At 49.5% G+C, this 19,090-nt stretch overlaps 9 protein-coding genes across 9 annotated transcripts; 5 read left to right on the top strand and 4 right to left on the bottom strand.

Annotated features, from left to right (window-relative positions):
• Positions 1 to 147: 147 nt before the first annotated feature.
• N7500_004954 (methionine aminopeptidase MAP1) lies at positions 148 to 1,459 on the top strand (the record flags this gene model as incomplete). The annotated part of the gene is made up of 3 exons (XM_056676099.1): positions 148 to 282; positions 365 to 763; positions 815 to 1,459. 3 exons carry the CDS (start codon positions 148 to 150, stop codon positions 1,457 to 1,459), a joined length of 1,179 nt encoding a protein of 392 aa, XP_056531099.1.
• Positions 1,460 to 1,866: 407 nt separating this feature from the next.
• Positions 1,867 to 3,753, top strand: N7500_004953 (putative MFS multidrug transporter; the record flags this gene model as incomplete). The annotated part of the gene is made up of 5 exons (XM_056676098.1): positions 1,867 to 2,064; positions 2,126 to 2,383; positions 2,446 to 2,624; positions 2,679 to 3,352; positions 3,410 to 3,753. The coding sequence occupies 5 exons, from the start codon at positions 1,867 to 1,869 to the stop codon at positions 3,751 to 3,753; spliced, it is 1,653 nt and encodes a 550-aa protein (XP_056531098.1).
• Positions 3,754 to 4,398: 645 nt separating this feature from the next.
• N7500_004952 (EF hand domain protein) lies at positions 4,399 to 7,764 on the top strand (the record flags this gene model as incomplete). The annotated part of the gene is made up of 1 exon (XM_056676097.1): positions 4,399 to 7,764. One exon carries the CDS (start codon positions 4,399 to 4,401, stop codon positions 7,762 to 7,764), a length of 3,366 nt encoding a protein of 1,121 aa, XP_056531097.1.
• A 660-nt stretch (positions 7,765 to 8,424) lies between these two features.
• Positions 8,425 to 9,963, top strand: N7500_004951 (Major facilitator superfamily domain general substrate transporter; the record flags this gene model as incomplete). Its single annotated transcript, XM_056676096.1, has 4 exons — positions 8,425 to 8,571; positions 8,611 to 8,891; positions 8,943 to 9,289; positions 9,350 to 9,963. 4 exons carry the CDS (start codon positions 8,425 to 8,427, stop codon positions 9,961 to 9,963), a joined length of 1,389 nt encoding a protein of 462 aa, XP_056531096.1.
• A 1,201-nt stretch (positions 9,964 to 11,164) lies between these two features.
• N7500_004950 (uncharacterized protein) lies at positions 11,165 to 11,965 on the bottom strand (the record flags this gene model as incomplete). Its single annotated transcript, XM_056676095.1, has 1 exon — positions 11,165 to 11,965. One exon carries the CDS (start codon positions 11,963 to 11,965, stop codon positions 11,165 to 11,167), a length of 801 nt encoding a protein of 266 aa, XP_056531095.1.
• A 1,636-nt stretch (positions 11,966 to 13,601) lies between these two features.
• Positions 13,602 to 14,836, bottom strand: N7500_004949 (uncharacterized protein; the record flags this gene model as incomplete). Its single annotated transcript, XM_056676094.1, has 3 exons — positions 13,602 to 13,670; positions 13,729 to 14,277; positions 14,360 to 14,836. The coding sequence occupies 3 exons, from the start codon at positions 14,834 to 14,836 to the stop codon at positions 13,602 to 13,604; spliced, it is 1,095 nt and encodes a 364-aa protein (XP_056531094.1).
• Positions 14,837 to 15,172: 336 nt separating this feature from the next.
• N7500_004948 (uncharacterized protein) lies at positions 15,173 to 15,636 on the bottom strand (the record flags this gene model as incomplete). The annotated part of the gene is given in 3 exon segments (XM_056676093.1): positions 15,173 to 15,424; positions 15,441 to 15,566; positions 15,586 to 15,636. The coding sequence occupies 3 exon segments, from the start codon at positions 15,634 to 15,636 to the stop codon at positions 15,173 to 15,175; spliced, it is 429 nt and encodes a 142-aa protein (XP_056531093.1).
• Positions 15,637 to 16,370: 734 nt separating this feature from the next.
• On the bottom strand, positions 16,371 to 16,883 carry N7500_004947 (mitochondrial 37S ribosomal protein uS8m; the record flags this gene model as incomplete). Its single annotated transcript, XM_056676092.1, has 1 exon — positions 16,371 to 16,883. One exon carries the CDS (start codon positions 16,881 to 16,883, stop codon positions 16,371 to 16,373), a length of 513 nt encoding a protein of 170 aa, XP_056531092.1.
• Positions 16,884 to 17,382: 499 nt separating this feature from the next.
• Positions 17,383 to 18,985, top strand: N7500_004946 (uncharacterized protein; the record flags this gene model as incomplete). The annotated part of the gene is made up of 2 exons (XM_056676091.1): positions 17,383 to 17,420; positions 17,491 to 18,985. 2 exons carry the CDS (start codon positions 17,383 to 17,385, stop codon positions 18,983 to 18,985), a joined length of 1,533 nt encoding a protein of 510 aa, XP_056531091.1.
• Between the last annotated feature and the right edge of the window lie 105 nt (positions 18,986 to 19,090).

Raw genomic sequence — 19,090 nt, 5'->3', positions numbered from 1 at the left:
TTGGATACTAGTCCAAATGAGGCTTAGTTCCATATCGCCTTGCGGCCGGCGGGGATTTTCTTGAAGTTTTGGCCGCCATTTAATCCACTCTCTATTACATATTCTCTCAATTTTATTCTTATTTATTTTCGCTCCTGCTATTTCAATATGGCTGAAGCTGGGAATCGCAAATGCAAGGGTGTGGACTGCCCTAACGACGCAGGCACCCTCCAATGTCCGACATGTTTAAAGAGCGGCACGGACAGTTTCTTCTGTTCGCAGGACTGTTTCAAGAGAAGCTGGGTAGGCACTCCGATGTGGCTGGAAGATGCGCAACAAAAGCGCCCCTCTATGTGGGAAACCAAGGGCTGACCATCTATTGTAGAGCGAACATAAGACCATTCACAAAAAGAGTAATATCCTCACCAACCTTTTTCCTCCGAAGGTAGTTTCTGAACCAGATCCAGCCACCGGAACCTTCAATCCGTACCCATCCTTCCCTTACAGCGGTTCTTTGAGACCCGTCTATCCTCTGTCCGCCAAACGAACGATCCCCAAGACGATCCCGCACCCGGACTATGCCCGCGATGGTATTCCCCGCTCCGAGCAGAAGATCATCGGCCGTCATAACATCACCATCCTGAACAAGGAAGAGCAAGAGGCCATGCGCAAGGTTTGCCGATTGGCTCGTGAGGTTTTGGATGCTGCTGCACGTGAATTGAAGCCTGGTGTCACCACGGACTACATCGACGAGGTTGTCCACAAGGCCTGTATAGAGCGTGATGTATGAGGAGGTACTCTCTGGTCGCATAATACCATACTAACATATATATAGTCTTACCCCTCACCGTTGAACTACATGAACTTCCCCAAGTCCGTATGTACCTCGGTTAACGAGACCATCTGCCACGGTATTCCCGATCAACGGCCCTTGAAGGATGGAGACATTGTCAACATCGATGTCACTCTATACCACAAGGGATTCCATGGCGATATCAACGAGACCTACTATGTTGGAGACAAGGCACTTGCAGACCCTGACGCCGTCCGAGTGGTGGAAACCGCACGTGAATGTTTGGATAAGTCAATTGACATCGTCAAGCCTGGCATGCTGTTCCGCGAACCTGGAAATGTCATTGAGAAGCACGCCAAGGGCCGTAACTGCAGCGTTGTCAAAAGCTACTGCGGCCACGGTATCAACCAGTTGTTCCATTGTGCACCCAATATTCCTCATTATGCTAAGAACAAGGCCGTGGGAACTGCTAAGCCCGGTATGTGCTTTACAATTGAGCCTATGATCAACATTGGTACCCACCGTGACCGCACTTGGCCCGATGACTGGACCAGCACTACTCAAGACGGATCTCTGTCAGCCCAGTTCGAGCACACTCTTCTCGTAACTGAGGATGGTGTTGAGGTTCTGACTGCCCGTCTGGCTGACTCACCTGGTGGGCCAGTTCCTATGCCTTCGACAGCATGAACTTGGGGAATTGGGAGTTAGGTAATTGGAATTATTTGTATATTCAGATACCACCTATTCAATAGCCAAACTTACGACCGTTCAATTTCTCTATAGTTCCGTAATTGAGGTAATGTAATAAAATGAGCAAGATAGGGCTATAGGCCAAGAGGTTGCCGATGTTGCAGATCAAAGGTCTGGGCGGCATCAGTCCGAAGAAAGAGTACATTTGATTGGGCGCAACGGGTAAGTCGGGGGGGGCGGGGGTACCTACCCAGGTATATAGTGAGGGGCGTGCTATCGGTGGAGAATTTTGGGGTTGGGTGCTCTTTCGTCTTCTTTGTTTTTCCCCCGTACAACAAGACGTTCAGTCAAGTTCTCTCGACTTGAAGACAATCTGGAGCGATTTGGCGTAACAAGTCTCAACAATGGCTCCAGAGAATTCTCCTACCGAGACTTCCCCGTTGCTGGGATCTGCTTCTACTAATAGCGCTGTATCCAACGGCACGATCCCTGATTACCATGTGGAATCAGGCGATCCAGGTCAGACGGAGAGGCAAGGCAAAGAGCCTGTTCTTGATGCGCAGAAGCAGCTCAAATATATCGTTCCTGCCATCTCATTAGGTGTATGGAATCTTTATCATTCATTCCGTTCTTTGAATCCAAAGTGACTGACACTATTTACAGATCTTCTTGTCGGCAGCAGACCAGACAATTATCATGGCCAGTTATGGTCAGATTGGTAGCGATCTCAAGGCTCTCAATCTGACCAGCTGGATTGCCACTTCTTATTTTCTCACTTTAACTTCTTTCCAGCCTCTATATGGAAAACTGAGCGACATCTTTGGTCGGAAGCCGTGTCTACTATTTGCATATGCGGTGTTTGGCATCGGATGCTTGGGTTGTGGTATGGCTCGAAATATTAATGAGTTGATTGCTGCTCGTGTATGTTCATATACGATCTCAGGCCTGAATCATGTAATGTAATGCTGACTATTTTCGAACAGATTTTCCAAGGCATTGGTGGTGGTGGTATGACCACTGTCGTGAGCATTTTGATGAGTGATATTGTTCCTCTTCGCGATCGAGGCTTGTGGCAGGGTATCATCAATATCATCTATGCCACAGGTTCCGGTACCGGTGCACCCTTGGGTGGAATTCTCTCTGACTACATTGGCTGGCGCTGGTATGGATGATGCAAGGCCCACACATCCTTACGCCATCTGACGTTTTTTCCTAGGGCGTTTTTAGCGCAAGTCCCTCTCTGCGTTATTGCATTCATTGCCGTATCGTTCCTGCTCAAGCTGCCCCCGCGCGAGAGCGCCCATTGGAAGACCAAGCTGCGTCGCATCGACTTCCTTGGGGCTTTAGTCCTCATTGGCGCCATTCTTGGTTTCCTGGTTGGTCTTGATCGTGGTAGTAATGTGTCATGGAGATTACCCTTGACAATTGCCTCTCTGACTGTATCTGCTGTCTTGTTCGTGATCTTTATTCTAGTTGAGATCTACCTAGCAGCCGAACCCTTTGCGCCTGGTCACATCATCTTCAACCGAACATTCTTTGCTTGCTACTGCTGCAACTTCTTCAGCTTTGGGGGATGGATTGCCGCTCTGTTCTATATCCCTTTATACTTCCAAGCGGTAGATGGTGTCTCTGCTACAACTGCAGGGCTGCGTTTATTGCCAAGCATTCTATCTGGTGTCTCCGGATCCATGTTGGCAGGATTGTTGATGAAGTGGTATGGCAAGTACTACTGGCTGACCATTGCTGCATATACTTTCCTGACCACGGGTGTGCTCTGCATATATCTGTTCTCCGGTGGTGTGGTGGCTAGTACAGTCCCCATGATCTTGGGAATGGTAATTTCGGCACTTGGCAATGGCATTGGTGTCACCACAACCTTGATCGGTTTGAGTATGTTCTCATCCGGTCTTGCTCTACAAACTTTGGATGTATACTAACCACTGCCAGTATCAAACGCTACTTATGAAGATCAGGCAGTTGTCACCGCTTGCTCGTATCTGTTCCGCTCATTGGGATCCGTGATTGGTCTCTCTTTATCGTCAACTGTCGTTCAGCAGGCCTTGCGCAGTCGATTGAAATCAGGTCTACGCGATAGTAAGAATATTGATCGGATTGTTGAGGGCGTGCGAGAAAGTCTGGACTTTATCAGAACCCTTGACCCAGCAACTGCCAGGATTGTCCGGGACTCTTATGGCTGGTCTACAAACAAGGGATTCGCTTTCATGGTTTGTGTGGTCTTCTTTGCTTTGCTGAGCAGCTGTTTCATCCGTGAAAGCAAACTCAACCGATGATTTATAAGCTGAATCTCTACACACCAAAAAGATACAGATTTGCATTTTCTTGAAAAGCGACAAACTTGCATGGAAAATTACTATGGTCTATCTAGCATCGGGGTTGAACTTGAATTTGTCTATTTTTATTCCATAAATATATCAAATAGTCCATCAAATATATACAGGGTATAAAGGAAGTTTTGTTTATATTGCAAAATCCAATCAAGAACAGAATGTTCATGTAGGTTTCTCAGACACGGATCAGCCAAAGTTGTATGCATAAAATGCCACCCGCTGATTTATCTACAAGGATTGAAGAATATCACCGCTCTGTCGTCTGCATCTCAAAAACTTTGTCGCCTCTTATAGCTTCGTACGTGGTAGGTATGCTGTGGGGCTCTGTCCCAGGGCTGGCCCGGGCAGGCTAAGTATAGCTTACTAAGCCAATACATGTGCAGGTGCCCGGGTCTTGTCAGCAACGTTTCAACCTTACAAATGTTTTCCAGTTGACTCACTGTTCATCGATTAATTGAGTGTCTTGATTGACACTTTGAGGGCTTGACTTGATCTGCTTAACCAACTGCGATCAGAATGAGCTACCACCTTATGTTCCTAACATTTTTGTGCAGCTCCCGCTAGCTCAACTTCCGCCAAACCTCCGTCATGTCCGACTCGCGCCCAGGGCCAGTTTCACTAGCACGATATCGACCTATTCTCTACCTCTTTACCGGTGTCGCTGCCGCGTATGCAATTCTCTATGTCCACAATAATGTCCTTTCCCAGTCATCATCAACTTCGCTCCGGCGTCGAAATGCTGTGCGCCGTACAAGAGCAACCGAAGCTGAAGAGCTTGGAATCGCTGATACCCCGTCTTATCGAGCCATTACCCATCTCGAACAACTAGAGCGTCAGAATGGTGTATATGGGACATTTCGCATAGAGACAGAGGATGGACGCCGCGTGGAGAGTGGCCTTCTTCCATCACTGCTAGCAACACGCGACCAGCTGATGGAAGAAGTCGGTGTCCCGCCTGCTCATGCAGAGCGCATGCGCGAGATGATGGAGGATACGTTTCTTGAATCCTTCCTTGCCCTCGATTTCCCATCTGCACATATTCTCCCAGAGGACACCCCGGAAAGAACATACTTGACAGAGCAACTTCAACGCCGCGGTATCTCCAGAGCTGGTATTGAAAGGGCTTTGGTCCGCTTCAACGGAGATGTAAATTATGGAGAGGAGCTGCGCCGGCGACGACAGAATGGTGAACGTGTCACTCTTTCAACCTCTACATTTCCAGACGTGTCTGCGCCTCAACAAAACCCTGACGGCGGTGAGACGGTGGTGGATGACCAAAGTGTCTTCTCGTGGCGTGATGGAAACAACGATCCTTCCAATAGGGAAGGCCAGAATTTGCTCAACCTACTTTACCACATCGCTGAGGATCAGGCGCGGAGAGACGGCTATATCCATCGTGGAGTTACTTGCAACAGCTGCGGTGCCCTGCCAATTCAGGGTATCAGATACCGATGCGCCAATTGCATCGACTATGATCTGTGTGAGACGTGCGAGGCAATGCAAGTCCACATCAAGACACATCTATTCTATAAAGTGCGGATTCCAGCCCCGTTCTTAGGAAACCCTCGTCAATCGCAACCTGTATGGTATCCTGGGAAGCCTTCCATGCTTCCCCGTAGCCTTCCACGACCTCTTGCCAAACGTCTTATGAAAGAGTGCAGTTTCGAAAATACAGAGCTTGATGCACTCTGGGATCAGTTCCGCTGTTTGGCCAATCATGAGTGGGTGAACGACCCGAACAAGTTGCACATGGCCATCGATCGCAAAACATTCGACCGATGCTTTGTACCTAATACTTCTATTCGGCCACCGCCTCCCAGTCTCATTTACGACCGAATGTTCGCATTCTATGACACCAATGGCGATAATCTTATCGGGTTTGAAGAATTCCTGAAGGGTTTAGCTAGTCTCAACAATAAAAGCAATGACGAAAGGCTGCGACGTGTATTCCGTGGCTATGATATCGACGGAGATGGCTTCGTCGAACGCAAGGACTTCCTTCGGGTTTTCAGGGCTTACTATGCGCTTAGCCGGGAGCTTACAAGGGATATTGTCGCGGGCATGGAGGATGACTTCTTCGAGGGTGGAGCTCGTGATGTGGTGCTCGGTAGCCAGCCTATCAGCTCTGCATTCCCTGGCAATATCCCTGCAGGCGAACGTTCTCGTACAGGCGAAGGCAAACGCATGAATTCTGAGGGTGACATGGAGGTCGTCGACAATGGAGGCATCTTGCGACAGGACGGAGATGACACTGGTGATCGACATTTGGTTGTGGGCGACGCTGCTGTCAGAACACAGTTTGGTCGGATGAGACCATTGTTCCCATCCACACTCCGCCTAGCATCTACTGAGACTCCTCCTACTCTGCGTCCATCGGATATCATAGAGGGTTACCGGAATGACGACAACGAAGAACATGAAGATGGCGCCAGCGAGACCAGTGGATCGGACCAATCTAGCTCATCGGTGGCCAGTGGTACCTGGCCTCCAACTGAACACATTCTCGAAGAAGATATCATCGAAGCCCTTGGGACCTATATTCCCGCTCGAGAAATCACCGACCCGATTGATCGGGCTCGCGTCGCGGATGCAGTTTATCAGAGAATGCGCGAAGATGATCAGAGACGCGTGTTTGACGCTCGTCAGCGTGGAATTGACGAACGTTGGAGGCGCCGAGCGTTTTATACAGACGAAGAAGATGGCGCCACTGTTCCTGAGGGGTACGAAAGGGATCCAGCCATCGATGGCTCCAGCGATGAAGACCTAGATGAATCCGAATCGCGCCCACCCTCTTTCCGTTCGCGGTCCTCGTCCAAGGTGCGATTCCAGGATGATCTCAATGACGACGAGTACGACATTCGATCTAACCCATCAACTTCGTCACGGAGTATCCCTGTTGGCGAGCGATGGGGTGGCTTCGAAATTCCCGAGGTCGAAAAGGACGTCGGCAAAGAAATCTTGTATCAGGTCACACAACAGGGATTCAATGAGCTTCTAGATATTCTGTTCAAGCCAAAGGAGGACCTTCTGATGGAAGTCTATCGCACACGAGCTGAGCGCAAGGTCTGGGCCCGCGAGATTGAACTCGCGGGGAAGGAGGATCCTTCAAAACGTACCCCGCCTGGAAATGCTCCAGCTGAGGAAGAGCTTGAGAAGACTATCAATAACCGGCCACTTGATGATCTATTACAGCGCGCTGGCTACGCAATTCAAAGCCCAGTCCTAGCACCTGCCAACGCCGAACCAGTGCTTGAGCCCACCGCCTCAGATGATGATAGTAATGAAGACGAACATGAAGATGACGATGAAGACGATGTGCGGCCAACTCATCTTGCCGACCCCGAATGCGATGCTGGATTTGGGCAGACACAGTCCTTTGGGGATTCCGACATGGCATCCGCCGCCTCATCTGATTATGACGACGACATCATTGCCTCCCAAGAATCCGATGCGGGACCATCAAGTCGCACTGTTGAAGACGACACACTTTACTACGATCCAACACTCCCACAACATCGCCCCCATGCAGAGATGACACCAGTACTCATCGATGAATCAGACTCCGACCCCGAGGAATCCCCAGTCACAAGCACAACCTCAGGTCTCCCTGCTCAACTCCGACTCCAGCCCGGGATCACCTCTCTTCCCGCGCCGTCTTCTCCCCATTCATCCCCAGAAGCCGAAGCCACAGCCCCTAAGCTTCCTCCTTCTCCTATGCAACCACTCCCACCCCCTCACCGGGTCAATGACCAGCCTCGTCAAGCCCCTCCCCCACGCCGACCTTCGTCCCGGACTCTAGCTCGGTGGGTCTATTTGGACCAGGTAGAACGTGAAAATAAGGAACGTGGTAACGGTGCGAAACTCAACTTTGAGGAGTTCTCGCGCCGTATGGCTGCGGATCGAGGACGCCGACTGGCATTTGTGGCCAGTTGGATTGAGATGGCTAGTTTTTGATTTCGAGAAGGTTCCTAGATGAACCTAAGTGTACATTAATATTGTAAATTAGCGGGACTTCTGAATTGATCCAGATTCGTCAACACAGTGACAATTTGGTCAACTACGAAAAAGAATAAGTGTTTATATCCTAGTTATCACGTTTGATAGACCCGTTCTAGTCCGTAGTGACTTATAGTAGCTCAGAATGCATATCACATCCATTGATTGGCTCCTTAAGCGGACTTGCACCTCATTTCCCTGGCATATTTATGTTCAGAAAATGTCTCGCAAACAAGTCTTTTTACCCCGGGGCCGTGCCCAGCCATGAGGGCGTGCCCCCCTCAGATTACGTGCTTTTAGGGACCAATGGCTCACTTTGCACCATTGTTATCCTCGGGATGTTGAAGATTTCCGTCCAGGATTCCCCTTATCGATTTGACTATAACTCAAAGGTTCTCCGACTGTCTCCAGTATACAAGCTAGCACCAGTTATGCCCTCAGCTGCCGTGGGGCTCTACGGCCGAGAGATAAAATCACGATATCGCGATCATGATGGATCCTGACGTGCTGTCTTTTCTTGCTTCAAAAAAAGATGCGACCTGAGGGCCCATCGCCATGGAGTACTAATAGTGACTCCCTCCGCTGCTATATTTCATATAGAAACGTCCCACATCCATCATGGTTTTTGATCGTCTGGCCCGGTTCTACCGGTCGTGTCTACTCCAGATTATCATTGTTGGACTAGTCGCATTCTGTGAACCAGGTATATGGACAGCTCTTAATAACCTTGGAGCTGGAGGCAATGCCAAGGCAAGTAATATAAATGTTGGTAATCGGCGCAACTATCGCTAACATACTGTGCAGCCTTACCTGAATAATGCCGCCAATGCCTTGACATACGGACTTATGTCAGTAGGCTGCTTCCTTGCTGGTGGAGTTACCAATAAGATCACTGCGAAATGGACCTTGTTCATCGGAGCTGCATTCTACACTCCTTATGCGGCTGGTCTATACTGCAACAATCGTTATGGCAACGAGTGGTTTCTCCTACTCGGAGCTGCCCTTTGTGGAATTGGTGCCTCGTTGTTATGGGCTAGTGAAGCTGCCATTGCAGTTGGATATCCGGAGGAGGAAAAAAGAGGACGGTAGGTTGAGAGTCTGAACCATCTAGTCATTTGGCTGACCGTTGTGTTTAGCTACGTTGCAATCTGGATGAGTATTCGGCAGATGGGGCCACTTGTTGGTGGTGCTATATCTCTCGCTCTCAATGTCAACACTGCGCACGTCGGCAAGGTCACCTACACAACATACTTGGGGCTTGTTGCCATCTCATCCCTCGGGGCTCCATTTGCCTTGCTGTTGTCCCAGCCACAGGATGTCATCAGGAGTAACGGCACCAAGATCCCTTATATGAAGAAAACGAGTCTTGCTATTGAGGCCCGCGCTATCTGGAGGCAACTTTCGAATAAGTACATGCTGCTACTCATCCCGGTCTTCCTCGCAGGACAGTTTGGTGTGACTTATCAGGGGAATTATTTGACGAGTATGGCATCTCCAATCCTTTTTCACCAATCATGAATGGCGTAGCTGACAGGAAAATTAGCTTATTTCACCGTCCGCTCTAGGGCCCTTGCGTCATTCCTAACTGCCGTGGTCGGCGCCACCGCCAACGTGGTGACGGGCTTGTTTCTCGATCTGAAGTTTTTGTCCCGAGGAACGAGATCTAAAATTGTGTACATCTTTGTCCTTGTCTTTATCACAGCTGCTTGGACATGGAACGCCATCACCGAGACGAAACTCTCCCGCATGGCCGAACCACCCGCCTTTGACTTGGGCGATGGTCCATTCTTCAACTCGGCTTTCACTGTCTATATATTCTTCCGGTTCTTCTATGAGGTGCTGCAGACGTATATCTATTGGTTGATGGCCGAGATCAAGGGAGCGCAGGCGGACGGCGATATCGCGAGAACAACCGGAATCCTAAGATCGTGGGAGTCCATCGGCAGTACGATTGCCTACGCCGTCGGTGCAACTCACTGGGCCAACCTGAACCAGATGATACTGGGCTTTGCACTATGGGGCTTTACCATTCCATTCACCCTTCTCGCAGTGTTTGGAAATTGGAATGTTTCAGACACGCTCGAGGTAGAGGAGGAGACGGACAGCAGTAGCTTGGAGGCACAGAGGGTAGTCGTCAATTCTGATGGAAAGGACTAGGATTAATTCTGTTTTTGGCATATCACACTACATAGAGTGGAAATTAGTAAATAAATGATTCAGGTGACTGTTCGAATCAAATAGACTTGTACACATGTTCAGAATATATAGATGAGATGAACAGCAATTTTATATTACGATATATACCTCCAACTCTTCCTATGCATCAACTGGTCGACTACTAATACTATATTTAACCTACCAATGCCTTACTATCTATCAGTCTCGAGATAAAATGCTAGTTCAAGTTCTCGACATGAAATATAGTACAACTTTGATAATCAACTTTATAATGCCAAATATGGCTCACTCTTCCATCAATTGGTCCAAGTGGCTGAACAGTTTCCTGGTCTAGCGGTTATGATTTTCCGTTAACAAATGCGACTAGCAGATGTTCCGGAAAGGTTCTGGGTTCGATTCCCAGGGAAACTATTTTTTTGTCTTTTTGCTCTTTTGCCCCTTTTCTCCATGTCTTGATATCATAATTGTTTTTTTTGGCATCCTTTCAAAAAGTTCAAGTTGATGTAAATTGACCTGAAGTAGAGCCACAAGACTATACTGGACATCTGAGGAAATGCAGCCTAAAACCTGGAGGGTATGGAATTAGCAGAGGGAAAATCAGAAGTGGACCACCCAAGCAAGTCAAATTAGAGACATAACATAAATCACAGACATAATCTCGTGCTGCATACAACAATAAACCGAAAGCATGACATAGTCGTGTAGCACAAGGTAAAACGTAAGAAGCGTGGTAAACATATCAAGACAAACCATCCTGAACGCCAGAATAAAAATAGGAATCAAACCAAGAAAACCAGCAAAACCGCCGCCCTAGTATTGAGTCCTTTCGTACCGCTAACACATAGACCCGGAGGAGATGTGCGGGAGCCGGACGATTATTTTCCTGCCACCCTGACTGGGGATTGGTTTCAATCATCCCTTCACCTGGCCTGGGTACGTAGGTGCGTGGGCTTTTGTCCTGGAAATCACTGAGCCTCCAGGGTATCTTTCCTCCACGGGGTCCGAACTTGACAGTGGGGTATTTCAAGGGAATCGTAAGAACAAAGAAAAACCAGAAGAAGAAAGCAGGGGAAAAAAGAGCCTGGACAATCCAAGGAGCTTCCATGAGAAGACAAACGGAAACATGACAGCGGCATCCATGCATGTGGCTTTAGAAAGGGCCATTCTCCATCCGGTGGATTCAAGGGTTTGCGAATCTTACACGACGGCTACGTCGCTCCACGATCAACTTCTCAGTGTCAACATAAAGACAATCGAGAAACTGCATGGCGCTAGAATCCCTAAGGATCTTCGCGACCTGAGTACCCGCCGAGATGAGCTGCAGCACGTTGCGATCATCCTTGACTGGCCTAGACTGGTGCTTGGCAGCATGGCGCATCTCCAAGGAGTTCTCCAGGACAGTGATGAGCTGTTTAATTTGGCGGTTGTACAAGAGATGAGCTGGGATGCGGCGTGTGGTAGCCAGCCGCTTCAAGAGGTGCACCCATTCAGTCCACTCGCGGTCCGAGGGGACTTTGACGGGTCTTTTGTCCTGTTCGATAGGAACACGGAACTGGTACTTTGCGATGAAGTCATAGGCGCACTGGGACAGTCGCTCGTTGACCTTGTGGAGGATGCTGTCTTGCTCGCCGGCATCGAGGTTAGTAGGCAGCTGGGGAAGCTCTTTATCCTGGGCTGCCATAGCTTGTGGAGAAGGTGGCTCCAAAAACTGATGCGGGCCATCAAATTCATCCCGGTTGGATGTCCGTCTCTGGGCATGATAGTGTGGGCTTCCTCTGGATCTCCCGGCAGATCGCTGGCTGTTTCCTTCTATGACATATTCTGGGCTCTCCGGGGGGTTCATTGTTCCAGGATCACGTCCCAGGGTTTCTCGAGGCAAGTGGTGCGGCTGGTTCCATTCATAACTCCCAGGTGGTGGATGAGCCTGTCCGGCTGGAGGGTAGGATAAACGGCCCGAGGCTGGTGTGGGTGGGCCCATCATGTGGCTGTGGCTGTCCAGAGGGACTGGAGCTCCGCGGTAATGGGTCTGATGGTTAGAATCAATTAAACCGAAAGGCCCTTGACGATCGTCTCTGTAGCCATATCCGTGGGGGGTAGATTGTGACCTTTTACCGTTTAGTAAAAGGAACAAAAGCGAGCGTTGTCGATGATGGTTTGGAGGGAGTTTGTAGTGAAGTGAACGATGACCAGACAATACCTTTGATAGACCACTGGAGAGATTGCTGGAGCTGCATACATAGGGTGCTGGGCCATGGTGCTGCTGCGACGGAACATGAGTTTTGGATTCCCAGATTTTTGGCACGGAAATAGAGGAGGGAATGGCGATGCCGATTTTGCTGACCTATGGCGAGACCGAGTATCAACTTTGGAGTTGATAGAGCTTGCACAAGAACTGAGACTGGCTGGCAAAGAGAACGGATAGACTGATCCAGCCGCCAGTGGATGAGGAAGAATAGGAAGCATGAAGAAAGTCCAACGGGAAGTAGTGTGCCTTATATAAGAATTGAAAAGAAGATTTAAAGCGACGAGGGAACTAATATATCTATTAAGTGCGTTATTGAATGAATTGTGAAAATCCGAGCAAAGGGCAGGTATTATAGTCCTTTCTGGAAAGTCACTCTACCCGGGTTGGACGAGGTGAAGTGTGCCTGACCAAGTGGATCGGAGCCCTAGGTTTCTGCAACGGCAAAGTAACTGGATTGAGAGCCGCGCTAGAGGACTTTACGCCAGTGGCGTTGGTGGAATGAAATCTATGGAGACGAGGGCAGTGTTGCCTGAACATTCTTGATTCCAAGAAAACCAATTGCGTAACAGGATATAGACCGTCCATGCCGTTTACGCTGAAGATCTCGATCGATCGAGAATAGAACCGGTGTGCAAAGCTCGTTGGCAGCAGAGGCGCCGCCAGACGCCTCTGGAAGTGCATAGCATGACTCCGATGGCATGGCAAATATTCTAATCAAATCCTCGATCTTCACAAGGGGCAAATCACCAGCACGCTGGGTGCCGCATCATCTTCATTCTGGTTTGATACTTGTATTGGAGGAGAGCCTCGGGCAGCAAAGCTGGTGTTGGGTACAAAATGCAAGGACAGGGGGGTCTGACCTAGGACATCATTGACCTATGGATACCCAAATGTGCAGATAGAAAAGGCGATCTGCACCCCCGAAAGCCCTAGAAGAAATGCAAAGATGAGGTGAGGTAGGTGCAACATGCAACTTCCGTGACGCGCGTAGTTAATCCGTGTTGGGCACTTAGGCTTCTTGGGGCCCAATGCAATAAGCCGCATGGACCATGTCTCTCTTCTGGGGATCCTTCGGAGGTTCGGGTGAAACAAAGAGGAAATTCAATATCAAAGTTTGTGAATGTGGAGAGTTCGACTGTTTTGATGGCATAAGATCTACCCTTGCAACCCAACATGAAGCCCAATGCCTATGCTTTCAGGGTCAAGGTTGCCTAGCAGAATTATCATCGACCGTACTCTGGATAGCCATAGGAGGTATGATAAAATCAGTCAAACTAGAGAGGGCCTCGCAAACCCCAGAAAATCATAACCAGTTGTATTTCCGGGGTATCATTCACCCTAGGCATTTGCCAGGAAGCATCAAAGTGTCATTTTATGGTTTTTTTTGCCGGTTTCCGCTATTGACGACGGGCAGTTTTATGCCGAGACGAGAGGCATAATCCTAGATTGCGTTGGTAAGTATAGAATTAAAGAGAGTTGCATTTGTGACATCTGCTTACCTCGCAGCTCAAATGAATGGCTTCTTCGATACCAATGCGTGCCTCGTACCCCAGAATCTCCTTAGCCTTGTTGCCACTGGCATATCTAATAGCGCATGCGTCTTGTACACTTCCACGGCTCAAGGTTGTGGTTGTTCCCATTAACCAGGTGACAGTTTCACACGCCAGCCCGGCGAAGTAAGCTAGACTCTTCGGAATATGCATTTCAAAAGGTGGGACATGCCCAAAATGCGCCCAGATTGCCAGACAAAAATCACGGAAGACAATAGGCTCGTTATTTTGAATGAAAAAAGCCTCGCCTGCAGCTGTGCGGGACGATAGCAGATTCTCTATGGCCAGGACGTGAGCATCGGCTGCATTGTCGACGTGGGTGATATCCCACAAGTTAAAGCCATTCCCTATCAAAAAAGGGGTTTCATATTTGGCGATGCATGCGTGAATAGCTGGTACTAGCTGATAGTCTCCTGGTCCGCAAAGCACCGATGGCCGCAGGGCACATGTCACCATTTTGCTGCTCGAGGTCTTGAGCACGAGTGTTTCTGCAGCAGCCTAGGTACCATACCGAAGCGTGTTAGTAACTCATTCGCTACCGATGTTAATAATATTGCTGATGGGGATCAGCAATTCTAACCTTGGACTCTCCATAAATGGTTGACCTAAATGCCGAGGGCCATTCTTCATTGATATTAGGGTGAGTGGTACCCGTATCGTCGATCACCACGCAGCAACTGCTCGTATATACGAACACCTCAACCCCACTGAGCTTGGATGCATCCAGCATATTCCGTGTGCCTTCAAAGTTGATCTTCCATACCTCCTGTTCAAGTCGGCGACCGAACCGTTCGGCCAGATTTGGGACGACTCCAGCAGTATGGACAACAACATCTGGCTTCACAGCCTCGAATAATTTGCTCAATGCTTTAGTCGAAGTAATATCCACTTGCATGTATGAAGTTCTCTCTGGTAGGACATGCTCAGGTCGTGGGGGCCTTGAATCGATGACGACGATGACAAAGTCTGGGTGTTTTTCTGCAAGAGCCCGCACTATGGCCGAGCCTACAAATCCCGTGCCACCAGATATAAGGACTTTCTTCGCTGTATCGGTCATTGTGGAGGTTGATTGAGTGTGAGGATATGAGAAGACTATGATGTGGGGGAGACTTGGACTGGATAGACACAACTGTGTGACACTACAACGACATAACGACATCAAAGTTACCGCAACACCCCGGAGGAGGACCACAAGTGATATTGGAAATGATGCCAGAGAGAGGCCATTCGAATGGTCAGACCTTCTTCTCACTCATTCAGATTTGAAGTTGGCTTTTATTCTTAATGCCTAAACCACGACCTAGTACAATCTCAACGACGACCTCTTATTGTTGTGCTTGTTGAACATCGTTCAAAGTCCTCCCTCCGATTGCTCTTCATGTTCGTCCCCATCTTACTCTTGTTCTTTACCTTCACAGTGAGCAGGCTCCAATAGATCCAGCACTTCTCCCAGTCCAGGATAAATACAATACTCCTCGGCCAGGTCTTCCAATTCCTTCAACTTTGGCCACAACGATTTTGAACTCGACTCATCCTCTCTGATTGCTCGAACTTCCTCATCTGTCAAAGAATCAATGATTCCTTGCATCCCACCGACAAGAGCAGTAGCAGACTGAGACTGCTTTTGCACCTCATGGATTTCGCTCTTTCTCCCGAATGACGCGAATAGCGTCGTCCACCATGTTCATTACGTCGGGATGGATCTGCGCTGCTCGCGTGAGAATGTCATCAACAGTCTCTGGATCGAGAGAGCTGGACACGCTGGCAAATTTCTCCTGGTGACGAAACTGTCGTGTTGGCGTGGACATCGTCAATGGTGTTAGCTCTCGCGCGTTTCACGTTTTGAGGTTTAGCCATGGTTGGTAGTTGTATGCCCGACGATCACTGGATGGATCTTGGGAACAAAGACTTCACGAGATGGCAAGGTGATCTTGTAGGGTAAACAGAACAATGCAAGAAGAAGGAAGTTAGAGGGCGTAAAGTATGGTCCCAAAGATAGAGGGGGGGGTCAAACAAGACGACACAGCGCGGCTACGGGGTGGATCATGGGGGTTTTTATGTTTGTAGATGTTTTCTAGTCACATATATTACATTGTTAGATTACACCGTCCAGAACATATACCGTATAAGCGATTGACTATCTTAACTTGTCAAGTATGATCTGGCCATGGCCATTCGCAATACTATTCACCTACATCCCAACCATCCCCTAGCACTTAGGCCGAGTAGAAATATGATATCCATACAAATAAAAATCAGGCTCTCAAGAGGGGGCTTTACTACTATACTGTAGTAATAACCTCTATAGAAGGGAAGTACGGACATATTTCAAGTCATAATCTATACACTGTGTCACATTGAGGACAGCTGCAAAATCACTAGCAGAGCACACGGAATGCGAGATACGCAGACATCTAATATACATATCCTTGACCCAGGTATTATCCCAACAGTCACAAAAAGACTAATCTCCGAAAGAGAAAGCGCTGCGACTAACCAACAAACTCCAAAGTAAATGCAAGAAGAGAAACAAATTTCCCCGGTAATTAGCTCCCCCAAATCAAGGACGAGCCGTTAGGACAATCGCAGACTTATAGCACACGGCACAAGACCAGCCCACCAAGCTTTTTCTCAACACACTCGCGAGCTTCCAGAATCCCTCGGTCCGTAGAGAGGTACAGACTCTCACCCGGCGAGCGAAGTCCGGCCACAAACCCGGATGCCTCACCACGAACAACTCGGCGCAGTCCCTCCACATCAATGTTGACCCGTCGGGTGGGCTTGCTGACCATCTTGATTTTGCCCAGGACCGACTCGTTCTGCCAGTACTTCAGGCCCAGCCACAGCCGCCTTGATGCAACATTATCGCGCGTTATTGGCTCAATGCCTTCGACTTCATCATTGGCCGCAGGGTAGCCGAGGATGCTATGGGCTGGAGGAGGAGTCGGACCTCCGCGGACCACGGAGGAGATGTAGCCTGAATTTTGGAGGGCGAGGGAGAGCTTCAGGTGGAGGTTGCTGTTAGGGATGGAAGTGAGAGCGAGACGGGCCTTGGTGGCATTGTTCAAGTGGGAGCAGACGGCAGAAAGGTTGACGAGAGACATCGTGATTTCGCGACGGCAGCAATTAAGCTCTACCGACGGCCGTTCGGAGAAGAAAGGAAGTGGTGGGTTCGATTGATTGCGGAAGACGAAGAATGACGGGGGATCCCAGATACACGAAAGGGAAGACCGAGAGAACCACAATGGAGTGCAATTGTCTGGGGAAGCAAAGACACGGCAAGTGTTGTAGCGCCTGAAGATGCGATGAGGATGGAAATTTTCGGATAAATAATATTTCCGGGTCGCGGTCAGGTCCAGGTACCGGGTACTGTCTCACCTATAGCGGATATGTGTGATGACAATGTACTAGTACCGTCCTATCACATCACATTCATACATCTTCTAAGCGCCCAGCTTGCATGGCGGTTGATGTAGGCGTTTCACAGGTTGAATACCCCTCAGTCTAAGGTATAAATAATAAACGTACGTTGTTCTTTTTGTTTTTCCCCTCTACTTGCTGCCATCGTTGTATACTTCCATTCGGTACTTCGAATTGTCAACAATGCCACCATCAGCGGGTGAAGAGCGACTTGTGACTGTGTGAGTTGAGCTGATTTCCCCGCAGGTCGATGGCAAGCAGTCCTTGAATTGCGTCTAACAGCCAGACTAGTTTTGCAGATATCCACTACTACTTCACAGAGCCAACCCGAAGACCTTTACCATATCACCACCGTTTTGATAAAGGCTCCTATGTTTATGTTTATCATGACGCCTTTCAGAACAAAGCTCGTATAGAAATTGCCAACAATCCTGGATCTCCAGAGCAGGATGCATTCTGTGGAGGCTTGAACAATGTCCACATACGGCACTCCGCTCAGTTCCCGACACTTTGTACATTAACAGTTGATGCACACACAACCTCGCCCCAGCAGCAACATGCAAATGATGCCCATCAACATGAGTGGCGTCTGCCTAGCGGCGACCCACGAGATGACCCAAAGGAATTACGCGATTTCGCTCGCCTGCATACATTGGATATCTACTTCTGGACTCAAGAAGATGCAAACGACTTTCTGGACACTGTCGTCCGGCTTCTGTCCAATGCCCAGGTTGAGACAGACCGAGAACCAGCTCCGCAACCACAGGACACCATGAGCTCTGTAGTCCAGCAACTCGAAACTGTTGCAGTCTCCGATCCGGCCTACCAGAACGGTCAAACACGCAACTCACGATCCGAGCCCACAACCACAGCGGCACCAGCACAACAGGCGCCTCCACCAACCAGCAGCTTCCCCCCACCTCCTCCAAGCGGACCTCCGGCTGACCAAAGATTAAGCGCTGGGTCTACTCCCGCCGAGGAAAAGAAAGACCAAGCTAGCTTCGCCCCGCTCCCATACAATCCGGCTGCTCCAGCCGCCCCGGAGCCAATCCAATACCGTGAGAAGACCCCGCCGCCAGAGGACGGGATGAACGGCACCGGCCTTGCAGCCGCAGTGGCAGCAGACAGCGGCATTCCATATACGCCACCGAACCAAATGATGGGGCCTGTACCAGGCGTGGGCGGATTCGCATCCCCACCCCCCTCAACCCCAGGTTTGCAATACGCAGGCCCTCCGGTCTCGGCACCGCCAGCCTTCGCCTCCCCTCCACCTAGTGTGGGACTGCAGCATTCAAACACTTTCCCCACTGCTCGATCTTCGCTTCACAGCCCTGGAGCGCCTGTCCCTTCATACCACTTCATCGGCGGACAGGGAGCTCAACAGTACGCCAGTGCAAGCCAGCAAGGTTCAATGTCCTTCGCGCCGCCGCCACAGGATCCAAATGCCCATCTGTATGACCAGCAGGTCTATGGGACTGCCCAGGCCCAGTCGCCGCCTCAGTATCAGTCTGGAGCGGCGGTGCCGGTAGGCGGGTTCTCGAACTACTCCTATGATAAGACCCAGGCCCAGCAGCAGCCGCAGCAACACCAGCGTTCTGGCTCTGAATATGATATCCATAGCCAGTTGTACAGACCCACTGAAGCGGAGGCTGGCTCCCACTATCAGAAATATGCACAAAAGGCTATGAAGAATCCTGGACAGCGGCCTAGGAAATTGGAGGATAGAGCAGAGCGATTGGAAGGCGGTATGAACAGGTTCCTGAAGAAGCTTGAGAGGAAACTTTGAGCCTCCTTTTTGGGTGGGAGTTTGAGATTTTGCATCTTTCTTTCTTAGAGTTCTTTGCTGGTCATGGCCACCTCGAGTGCTTGTTATAACTAGGCCGGCTGCTGG

This window comes from Penicillium coprophilum (assembly GCF_028826855.1).
Source record: "Penicillium coprophilum strain IBT 35676 chromosome Unknown utg000004l_segment0_segment0, whole genome shotgun sequence".
Lineage (NCBI taxonomy): Eukaryota > Fungi > Ascomycota > Eurotiomycetes > Eurotiales > Aspergillaceae > Penicillium > Penicillium coprophilum.
The sequence above is the reverse complement of the archived record's forward strand: the minus strand, read 5'-3'. Positions and strand labels throughout refer to the sequence as shown.